Source organism: Sander vitreus, chromosome 15 (assembly GCF_031162955.1).
Source record: "Sander vitreus isolate 19-12246 chromosome 15, sanVit1, whole genome shotgun sequence".
Classification (NCBI taxonomy): domain Eukaryota; kingdom Metazoa; phylum Chordata; class Actinopteri; order Perciformes; family Percidae; genus Sander; species Sander vitreus.
The window spans coordinates 11,322,782-11,334,625 of record NC_135869.1 but is presented as its reverse complement, the minus strand read 5'-3'; the positions used below and the strand labels follow the sequence as shown (position 1 = coordinate 11,334,625).

Here is an 11,844-nt window from a genome sequence, read left to right as displayed (position 1 = left end):
TCACAGTGCACATCCCTCAGTGAAGGGACTTCTCTTTAGAGAAGAACAACCTCATCCTTCATCGTTAAGCTGCTGCTGATCTGAGCTCAGCTGAGTCGCCCTCTTGTGGTGCATGATGATAATTCACCTTTGGAAGTTGACTGATGGGAATATGTTTGGACTTTGATGTTGCTCAGTAATTAGCTGAGACACACAAGCATTTGTTTTGCACAAACAAAAAGTCACAGAGTTCATTTAAAAAGTTGGATTTTGTTCAATTTACTCATCCGATTTGGAGAGCAAAAAAGTAAATCAATAGAAAAATAAAAAACACCTGTTATCCCTACAGTCATTGATGTAGTTGTTTGTGTGCTGACCCAGTTCTCAGGACAAGTTTTGAGGCTGTACTCTGTGGTGGTCTTGTCTTGGAGTGCATAAGGTGTTTCTAATATTTTGGCTGCCTCATCTACATATTTGGGGAAGAAACAAATATCAGAAACACACGTCAAGATAATTCAATCCAGCCCAACAACGGCACAGTGTCAACAACTATTGAAAATTAGATTAGATGATGGAGTATACACTATACGGCCAGAAATATGTGGACAGCCTGATGTTACACCCCAAGTTATTGTTAAACATGTAATGTATGTATGTCATGTAAAACACTGCAGGGATTTGGTCCATTTCAGCCACAAGAGCATTAGTGAGGTCACATTGCCACAAAATATGGTTGTACAGTATGCTGCATCATTAAGATTACCTTTAAAATGGAGCCACTGGGACAAGAGAAATACATGAAAAACAGCTCCAGACCAAAAGTACACAAAAGTACATGTGTCTACATACTTTTGGCCACATTGTATATAATAAAGAGATAGAGAAGATGTTGGTCCTTACAAATGTAAATCATGTTTGTCACTTTTGAATTTAGACAGACCTCACGTGAGATTAAAGCAGGAGAGAGAGAGAGAGAGAGAGAGAGAGAGAGAGAGAGAGAGAGAGAGAGAGAGAGAGAGAGAGCAGGTTGTATAGCTAATACTGCAGGAGTATAAGGGGTAATAAACTGGAGGGTGGACGTGCCCCCTCTCTCCTCCGCAGTGCACTTGCAGCTTAGCAGCACTCCGGACAGGACTCTTCTTCTCCTCCTCTCTGTGTGTTTGTGTGTGCTGGTAGTGGTGGTGGTGCTGAGGAGTGCACCGACAGTCGCAGCTGACTCCAGTCCAGAGGTCCCGGACAGAGGCGTGATGGTGCGGACTCATTGATAAAATCCGCTGCCGCTGGAATTAAAATGAGCACTCCCGCTGAGCGGCTCTCCTCCTCCACATAGCGCTGCCTTCTCTGCACAAGATCTGTTTGTGTGTTTGTGTGACTCCAGCAGGCGACGCAGGATGACTACTACCTTATCTCTGGTGATTCTGTGCGCTTTGGTAAGTACTCTGTACAGTAACTAGTGCGTGTTTGCTGGAATATTTGGAATAATTTGGGTTACTCAGAAAATGTAAATTAGTTTTTAGTGACTTAATGCACTTTGTGATATATATATATATATATATATATATATATATATATATATATATATATATATATATATATATATAAACATTTCGTTTCCATGTTTTGGTTTTTAATTTGCATGAACATTTTATGGAGACCTTTCTTAGATTGATATAATATAACATTATTAGTCCTGCTGGGACTTTAGTAGTGAGTTTTTCTTGACTTCAGAGCTCTTCGTGGCATTTATGATCCCTTTTTGTGATGCCTGTGATTCATGTAGCCTATACGATATTTTGAACAGGGTTTAAATGTGTACTGTATCAGTGCTGTGGTGTTTCCCTCTTAAAAAAAAAGCCATATTAAAAGGACCAATGTGTCGTTTTTTCCTCTGCTAAACATGCAGGTGCTGCATGTAGCAAAACAACTGATTTGCATGTGATATTATGCCGGTTATGTTATATCCCCTTCAGCTCCACACATGCAGCTACATGCGCGCACACGCACACACACACACACACACACACACACACACACACACACACACACACACACACACACACACACACACACACACACACACACACACACACACGTAAGTCTTGGTTTTCATTCACAGAGGAAAAGTTACAGTAGACAGCCCTGCTGGGATTAGTGTCTGGCAAATTGAGATTTCTGCTTCACATTGAGCTGCATCCAGTTATCCAGGAGCAGTCTGCTGAAAGGCGCCTTGGCCCAGACTTTAATAGCATTAATGAGAAGCAGTAATTTCCTTCTAATTTTTAGTCTAATTTCAGGATATTAAAATAAGAAGAGATAAAGATGCTGCAGTAAATTGATTTATTGAATTCCTAGCCGACACGAGCAGTTCATTATTTGCCTCATTTTGACATGAAACGTGAGGCTCTTGTCTTCTGATAATGTGAGAAAGTTGATTATGGGAGGATGGTGGTGATGAAGCACAGAGCAGACAGAGAGGGCACATCCTCCCAGCACTCTGGTATGTCCACAGCAGCTGGTCTAATTGGGCTGTGCAGCTCAGTCATCACGTGAACAGCCCTGGATGTGAGGGGACACTCTGTTATGACAGCTGGTTTAAAGGGTGGCGACGGTCGGCTGCACTTTGGTAGAATTAAATTTAGAAATAAACTCTCAAATTGACCATGAGATTGGGGAGAGTACAAACCAAGCACATCACAGCTGGGTCACCCTACATTGTTGTTGTTGCTGCGAGTGTGTGTGTGTGTGTGTGTGTGTGTGTGTGGGTGTGTGTGTGTGTGTGTGTGTGTGTGTGTGTGGATGCATGTTCCTGCTGCTGGTGAACAAATTTCCTGCTGATTTTTGCCATTAATCTGTATTTGAGTTGAGTGATATTCCAGGGAGATGTCACAGGAAAGGGAGCTGGCGCAGCAGTCAGGGACATGAATCCTCCCCCTGCAGATACAGGAGGAAACTCTCTTGAGATTTTGGACTGTATCCAGAGTTCATTTTTGCAGACAAAAACATGACTTTAATCCTGATGATATACTTAAAAGATTTGTGCAGAATTGTTGAGATAGCAGGTTGTAAGGTCAGGAGGAGAAATGCACCATAAGAGCAAAAAGTGGGATGACAGAATGGGGGAAATGTTGAGCAAGAACAGCGAGAATGAGAGAGAGAGAGAGCTGCTGGCTGCTCAGTACATCTGTTTCTGAATGAAAGCAGGGAATGCAGAAAGAGGATGGAGGGGAGGGACAAATGACTGAGAGCAAAGATTGAATTGACGTCTCAGCAAATGTGAATTAAGTGGAAATGAGTTTTTGCTCGTTACATAATAAGAGCCACAGAACATGAAAGTGTTTCAGTATAATGGTTTTCTTTGTTCTAAAACGTCTGGATATGAATTTCTTTTATTTAACATTGTTGCATACACACCAGTGGAACAAGCCTCAGTTCTTTTGCCAGTAGAGCTGCGTGGCATTTATATCAGAGGACTGAGGAAATGCAACAAGAGAGGTGGGAGAGTAAGAAGGTGATAACTAGAGTAGATTAGAAGGGATGAAGACATTCAAACCAAACCATGTACGCGAATACATATGTGTCAGGAAGAAGGACAAAAATAGAGCATATGCATGTGTATTTACAGTCCAATGTCTGCATGCCACAGGTATTTAAGGGAAAGTTAAAATGTGTTTATATGATTGATATGCAAAATAGGACAAAGTTATAGAAATAAAGCATGTATGCGTACTTCTATTGATCCACTGGGAACACAAATCTGTTCACACAATTATATTATGGGGACTCATCTCCCATTTAGGTAAAAAAAAAAAAAAAAAGTCCCCACAAAGTAAACCATTAAATTGCACTGTCCTCCTAAGTTTTGGACCCCGAGGACAATTTTGGTAACGGGGAACATATTAGACGGTCCTCACTTCGTTATGGAGCTGTCAGAGTTTTTCTTTGAGCATTTAGGGTTACAGTTAGACTTATAGGCTCAGGGAGGGATTTAAGCCTGCAGTTGTGATGGTTAAATTTAGGTCATAGGGAATGCATTATTCCCATGAAAAAGTCCTCACAAGTATAGAAGTACAAGCATGTGTGTGTGTGTGTGTGTGTGTGTGTGTGTGTGTGTGTGTGTGTGTGTGTGTGTGTGTCAACGCTGATCGGAAGCAGGGGCTGACATTCCCAGCTACTCTCACCTTTAGACAGTAATTAGAATGGGCATGTGTATAATGTCGTGCACACATTATTTTATGGTAACTGCCTCGGCCGGAGTGTGTCAAAGGTTTACTATTAGAGCTGATGTGCCTTCAGGGGAACTATTAGGGCAGTTTAGACTTGTTCAAAGTGTGTCTAATTCGGGTGGAGACAACATGATTTATGATGAATCCTGATAGCGGTTGGATTTAAGGAACAGGTTGGACACCTGGCAGTAATTTACACCAATATGTTTTGCTGTGTATGTTTAAGTCACAGTGGCCCTGTACTGTGTGTTTGTGTGAAAGTGCTGCTCTGACGTACTGTACTGCTGTCCCAGGTGGCGTTAGCGTTGGCGTCTAAGACGGAGCGGGCGGTGCAGCTCCCCTGTGACTCCGGCCAGTACACCACCAATGGAGAATGCTGCCAGGAGTGTCCACCTGGAGAGGGAGTGGTGAAGAAATGTGGCGTCACACAGACTGTCTGCTCCCAGTGTTTGGACAGTGAGTAGAAATGTTTTATTAAATTATGGAGTTACACACCAGGACTGTCAACTACTGTACATTCTGATCAAATCAAAGACACTGGTACCACTTATGCCTACCATACACTAGAATACTTTGAACAGACTGTGAAAAGACTTTGGTGAAAAGACTAAAGTCTGACATCATCTCACATCTAAAGACTATCGTCTCACATCTAACGTCAAAGACTATTATAATATGTAAAGACTGGAGATCTTGCAGGGTCACAAATTGCAAGACTACAACAAGATTAGTTTTAAACGATGTACCCAAGCTAGCTAGCTACAGCTAGCATTAGCTGGTAACTCAAGGGAAAGTTTGCAGATTTTCTGTTCTGCCATACATGCAGATAAATGGCGGCAGTACTCGGAGGTCCGTGTTTATCAGCCGGTAAAACTGAGTTTTATGACCACCTTACACCAAACGATAAAGATGACGGGAGTGCGCCCCAACCGCAAGACTCTCATGATTTCATTCCGTTATTGGAAAATTGTCTGCAACAGTGGAATCGCTTGAAAAGTCGTTTAGTGTAAGGTCGGCATTAGGCATATAGGGTTTATAAGTTGTAACAAATGGTTTAATAAATGGTTAATAAATCATTGAATAATGCTTTATAGATCAGTTATTAGCCATCAATACCAACAACTTCTTGGTTTGCAAGGTTGTTAAAAGTGTTATCAAAACATTCTCTCATTTTGTTACCATCAGATGTCAGTTTTGTGTTCTGAGGTTTTGAGAATTTTTCCTCTGAAGCTTGTGCTGCCAGCCCCATTCGTGGTGTTCAAAATGAAAAATTACATTTAAAAAAACTCAACAGTGACAAGTCTTTCCACAAACAATGTCCATAGACTTGCTGTCAACAATTTTCATCTTTGGTACAATGTGGTTCCAATGAAATCTGCGCATAGTCGGGTCAAATTGTTTTTTTATTAGATTGATTTGGGTGAACTGACCCTTTAATAAATGTAACTTATAACACCAAAATGCTAAAACGTGACTTAACAGAAACTCCACTTTCTAAAATAAAAGGATTACATTCAATCTGGAGACAATCAAAATACAGGAAATACACATGTAAACGACCTGTCTTTACCAGCATCACACACACACACACACACACACACACACACACACACACACACACACACACACACACACACACACAAATGCAACGTTTCTGCACTGACATCATCTTTATTTATATATCCACATTCATTTTCTGTGCCTAATTTAACGCTTAATGGCAGATTGGGCCCTGAAATGAAAACAAAACAAACTCCTATTGTCCAATTTTCTCATTTGTATGATATGTCTGTTTCGCCTTTATCGAGTGTCCTGAGAAATAAGACAGGAATTCACATGTTTGGTGCTTGTAAGTGGGTCCAAATGTGTTCGCTCGCAGCTCGGCTCAGGCTGTGAACCATTAGCACTCGCTCTACAGACCAGAGCTGGGAGAGGTGCCAAGACCGCAACATCCCAGAGAAGAAGAAGAAGAAGAAGAAGAAGAAGAAGAAGAAGAAGAAGAAGAAGAAGAAGAAGAAGAAGAAGAAGAATCCACTCACATGTAAAAACATGTGACAAATGATGTATGTAAACAAGAACTTGAAGTCTTTTAACAGCAAATCACAATAATATCAACTGGATGTTGTCATGATAAATTCTGTAGGAATGTTTGCAGGCTGGCATGTTGGAATGTTCTTTGTGAAGAAAATTGATACTCTGATTATCTTTGCACTTGTGAACTTCTTTGCACAACAGATGCTAATCTCAGTGTTGTGTTATGTTATTAAGAATCTCAAGTCTGGCTGATATCACCCTTTTGAAGTTTTTATTCTTTGCCTCGAGGAACTCAAGAGCTGCAGCAATGGGTTCAGGCAGGGCAGAAAGCCAACTCTCAACATCTAGAGCGCAACAGTGCCACAGGGTAAAAAGGAAAAGGACTGCGAGTCAATTTCACATGAAGCTTCTCTGTCAAACAAAATTAATGTTAGGAAAGGTAGTGGTGTAAAATTAGCAAATAATATTTCTTGTGCAAAAATAAAAGAAAAAAAACTTCTTATGGACTTCTTATGCTTATGCATTTGTGTTGTTAGAAATCCAGTCACACCAGTAGATGAGCGTGAGCAGTGTGATTAATTAATAGTCTTTATCAAATGTTGCAAATGATAGACTGGAGCAGGGAATTGGTTGAGTGGAGGTGCCTTGAGTCTGTAGAGACACAGGTCGCAGCTTCACAATCGTCTAGACTTTATCTTCAGTTTGACGTCATGAGGAATTTTGTCTCGTGCGTCACATTCCTTTTTTATATTCCTGCTGTAAACAGTGGCAGACGAAGCATAGATGGTAAACCACAGCTTCATTTTCCTATAATGTGGGCTGGCCCTCAGGACTGTAGTTTGTGTCCGTGTAGTGTCTATTTCTTTTTTTTTTTTTTCATTCACTCCCTCCTCCCCCACCCCTTCACACGGGCGAATCACACCAACTCTAGTTTCTCCATCCTGTACTCGCTTTTCTCAGGGAGCACCCCTCCTCTTCTCTGTTGCTATGACTCATCGTCTGTATTAGCGGATAAAATGGTATTAGAGAGCCAGGCACCAAAGGGCACGATCTGCACATTCATCATGCATACTGTTACATCATTGCATCTTTACTCATTTGATCCAGCTAATTAAAGCATATTGAGAAGCCTATTGTGCCTCTAACAGTGAACAATTATCTTGCTCTGCACTACATGAGGGGTATTCACTGCTGATAAACACTCAACAATTAAGATCAAACACCCAGGCGGTTGCACTCAATTTCCGGTGCAAATGCATTTTCGTTGGTTTAAAAAAAAAAAGAATTTGGTTTAGCAGCAGTAGTACCTGAGGCCCACAGGAGCACATAAACTAAAATAAGACTGAGTGGGATTTATATGGAAGTTAGAGGCTGAAAGACTGACCTTACTTGGAAAACTAAAGCTATGAATACATTTTCTAAAGTGCAGAAATGAATAATTGAAGAGTAAAAGTCAACACATCCATTTCCTGTTTCATGGTAAATATGGGAGAATCTTTATTTACCCCCTTAATTCCCCACTTCCTGCCAGTGTAACCACCCCCTTCTTCACGGTCTCCCGATCGCGGCTCGGGACGAGTGCCAGCGTCAGCAGTGCTGAAATATTTATCAGTCTCCTCCGCTTTTCTCTGCGGTCATGGGAGAAAAGACAACCGGACCTGCCTCACTAAGTGAACCATTCAGAAAAAACTTGCCCTGCAAACTGACTGAAGATCTGAGATAAAACAAAAAAAGAAGACAGAGACTCACGAGTCACCGTAGCGTTTAAGAAGAGCCCCGCTGGCCGACTGGAGCTCACTGGGGTTTTATAGGGGGAAGTAGAGTAGAATCCCAGCTGGCGATGGCTGAAACAGAGCATCAAGAATCACTGCCAACGCTGGATCATGAGGGATAAGGAAAGGGGAAATGAAGATTTTCCTCTGGCAGGTCCTCTGTGGCAGTTTCAGGTGAAGCTTCGTCCCTACATGGCACCCTAACGCAGAAAAAAACTGCTCAGCACAGGATACAAGAGCAACTGTTGATTGTTAAATTACAACGTCCCTCCTTTGGTCTCCTTATAATAGCTTTTCTAATATCCTAAAACACCAGTTTCAGAAGCATGGCGATAATTACACACAAAAATATTTCATGTTCAAAAAGACAAATAAAGCCGCCACGCAGCTTTCCCCATGTTGACAATATATGTGCAGTCAGCAGAGGGTCAGGAAGAAAATGGTGCCTCTGCCGAACCGGGGACCCTGGCACGCTGTGGAGTGACAGAAATGGCCATCCTCACTAAAAGCTTACACCTAAAGTACTAATTGTGCAGATCATCAGGCAGTTTCAAGGCCATCCAGAGCTACATTATTGATGACACTAATGGGGCCCAAACACATCAGTGTTTTGGAGGGGGGGTCTTCACGGGCTGAAGTGGCACATTTTAAGTGCATCATCCCCCGGTACACAGCCAAATCCCTGCTTACCAACGGCCCCTTTTTTTCCTGCCGAACATAAAAACTGATTGCTGAGATGCGCTGGTCATCGCTCAATTGGGGGCAATTAGAAAAAAAGGATCATATTTTATTAAAGACGACACTCTCCACCTGATTCTCGATGCCCTTTTACTTTCTTCTTATAGCCCCCAGATGAAAGCGCTGACACAAATTACACAAACCACACACACACTCCTCTCAGTGCATATGGTGGCATTTAGACGTGTTTACACACACAAGGACTGCAAAGGGGCTCATGCATGCAAGTTAAAATTAGCCAAGGAAGCCTGCGCGCTGTGGGATAATTGAAATGAATGAGGACAGCTTTGCCGGTTGAGCCTGACTGCAAAGAAAAACAAAGGCTTCAAGCTCACAAATTCAAATAATCCTTTACCTCCGAGGTCTGTTATTTGTCTGGTCCGTGTCACTCTCTTCTATCACTTCTGCCTCGAGATAGCAATAAGAGCAAAGGTTGATGACAGATAGAGAAAAGAAAAAAACACTGAATCTAGTAGTGTGTGTGTGTGTGTGTGTGTGTGTGTGTGTGTGTGTGTGTGTGTGTGTGTGTGTGTATATCTATCCGAGAAGGAAACTGAACTCACTCACTGAGTGCCCCATTTCCCCCTGATCCTTCAGTCATACATCAACACTTTGATCTCTAAATCATGTTTTTTAGACTCAGGTTGGATGTCTGACTCACGGTCTGTGAGGGTGGTCTGAGCAAAACAGTCCCGAGATTCTCTCGAGCAAGTTGACCGGCCACCCTTACTTGTTGATCCGTCTTTCTGCCTACTCCCTACCTGTCTCTATATCATTACCTGCGTCTGCCCTCCTCAGTCTGCCTGTATAATGCGACAGCTTTCATCGTCAGCTTCTTAGCTGTGACGCTGTTTACAAGGTGTTTAGAGCTTCAGTCTGTGCCAGTGTTTACTTGCCAGAGCCGCGCTACAGCGCAAAGCAAGTGCTGGGACATTGCTACAGGGCTTTTCACACTGACAATATGCTGTTGCTCAACATGACACCCACTAAGCACTTCCCATGAAAAACACACACACACACACACACACACACACACACACACACACACACACACACACACACACACACACACACACGGAAAGACTCACACATCCACACAGTCGTGGCTTTATTTACAGTTAAACCCAGTCCCAATGATTTATTTCACTGTAAGACAAAGAGCATTCAAACACTAAGGAGATTGATTAAACCAGTGTTAACTTGCTATTTGCTTCATTTTGTGAAATCAAGAGTGACACAGGCAGTAACTTAACAGTTTACAAAGCTGTTTCGACTTACATTCTTTTCTGATAATTTAATATTGCTGCTCCTTGCCATCCCGCAATTATTTTTTTTTTGGTATGCAGCAGTCAGCAAAACGTCACACATTGGGTCCGAACTGCAGCTCTTGCAAGGTGACCGCTCTCATGTTAAGCATGTCACAGAAAAAGTAAAATGGGATTTGGAGAACAGTGAAGCTGCCTCTGTAGTGAATCTGAGCTGGAGATTTATTTCCCTGTCAGTCTCTCTACTCCACTCCCGTCTCATTCAACCACTAAAACACACTCAGGGACCCCCCCCTCCTCCCCTCTCTCACTGTATGCATAATTGATCAGGCATCCAATTATATCTGAAAATTATTCTATGTGAACATGCAATATTACATATAAATTACTTTGAGCCCCTAGGAACTCTCAGTGTAAGAATAAACTAATTTGAGGTCATCACTTCCTCAGCGATGAACTCCCCCGAATCCTCCTGATGCAAACGTTCCTGGAGAGCAAATCTGAAGTGTTTGAAGTAATTGAAAAGCAGCAGGCAATTAGTCAGCATTGCTTGCTCAACATGGATCTCCACAACTCAGCTATGGTCTGCTATCTCAATGCTGCTGTTCTTTAAAATGGGGAAGACGATGCAGTAAATTTTCAGGACATTTGTTTGACAAATGTTTGACACAAACCGCAACTAACACAAACTTTGAACCACGCTGGCACGTTTGTCCCGACAGAAATATCTCAACAACTACAAGATGCGTTGCAATGACATTTTGTACAGATATGTATGATTTCCAAAGTCAATAACTTCGGTGATCCTTCATCAGGTAAAAGTTTAAATTTGTCAAATACTTTGGTTTATGACTTCAAAACTAATGATATTGCCTTCAGCCTCAGCTGTACTTTGCATTTTATGCCGATTAGCTGATATGAAGATAGTGAAAATGATAAATATTAGTTCTTCCATAACCCTGCTGACACACAAACAAACCCACAAAGGGACAAACCGAAACGAAAACACAACCTCCTTAACGGAGGTAACAAAGACGTTAAGCAAAGTCAAAGACTAGTGTGTTCTCCAGGCTCCTTAGCGTCATCTAAACGGACTGACAAGCACAGACATAAGTATTAACCAATCAGAAGCAAGAACTGATTGAGGTCATTATTGGTCCTAATTCAATATTCTACACAGGAAGTTAATAACTAGGTTAGCAAATTAAAGAATACAAAAATTATTTTGACAAATATTTATCTTCTGTATGAATGGCTTGAACAGCAGTATATTCAAGAACACAATATACTGAATACATTTTCTATTTAGCAATGAATTAATCATTATAGATGATATAATGGTAATCCAACAGAATATGTATGTGTTTAGATGAGTTTAGATCTAGCAATGTGAATAAACTATTGACAAAAGATTTACACAAACTTAATTCAAGCAAGACAGAAATGCCCCATTTTGGCAGAATGACTCCCAACACTCTCTAAAGCCTTAGAATATACCTGACTGATTGCTTGATCACTTGGGTATACTAAACACAAGTCTTTATCATCTGCACATCAGCGTAAGCATGTCGATGCACCTGCACTTCACTCTGTGTGTATGACTGAGATTAAAGCCGTTTACTCGGCACAGCACAAACAAATTGGGATCGATATCGTAATAAGCACTGCAGGCTTTTGACTCACTCCGTTACAAAAGCACCTTTCTCGTCCCGGAGCACAAATCACTAAGAGCCCAGTGGATCAATGTGTCCTCCCTTCTAATGAATGTGCAGTAAACATGATTAATGTCATTAGACTCACTGTTTATCTCCTCATATTTCCTGCTCTTTCCAT

General features: G+C 41.6%; 1 protein-coding gene across 1 annotated transcript in view; it reads left to right on the top strand.

Annotated features, from left to right (window-relative positions):
• Positions 1–1,041: 1,041 nt before the first annotated feature.
• ngfra (nerve growth factor receptor a (TNFR superfamily, member 16)) overlaps positions 1,042–11,844 on the top strand; it is a 30,044-nt gene continuing 19,241 nt past the window's right edge. The window contains exons 1-2 of the mRNA XM_078270019.1: positions 1,042–1,409; positions 4,496–4,658. Of these exons, the coding sequence (XP_078126145.1) occupies positions 1,371–1,409; positions 4,496–4,658 (202 nt within the window). The 5' untranslated portion in view covers positions 1,042–1,370. The remainder of the gene's footprint in view (positions 1,410–4,495; positions 4,659–11,844) is intronic.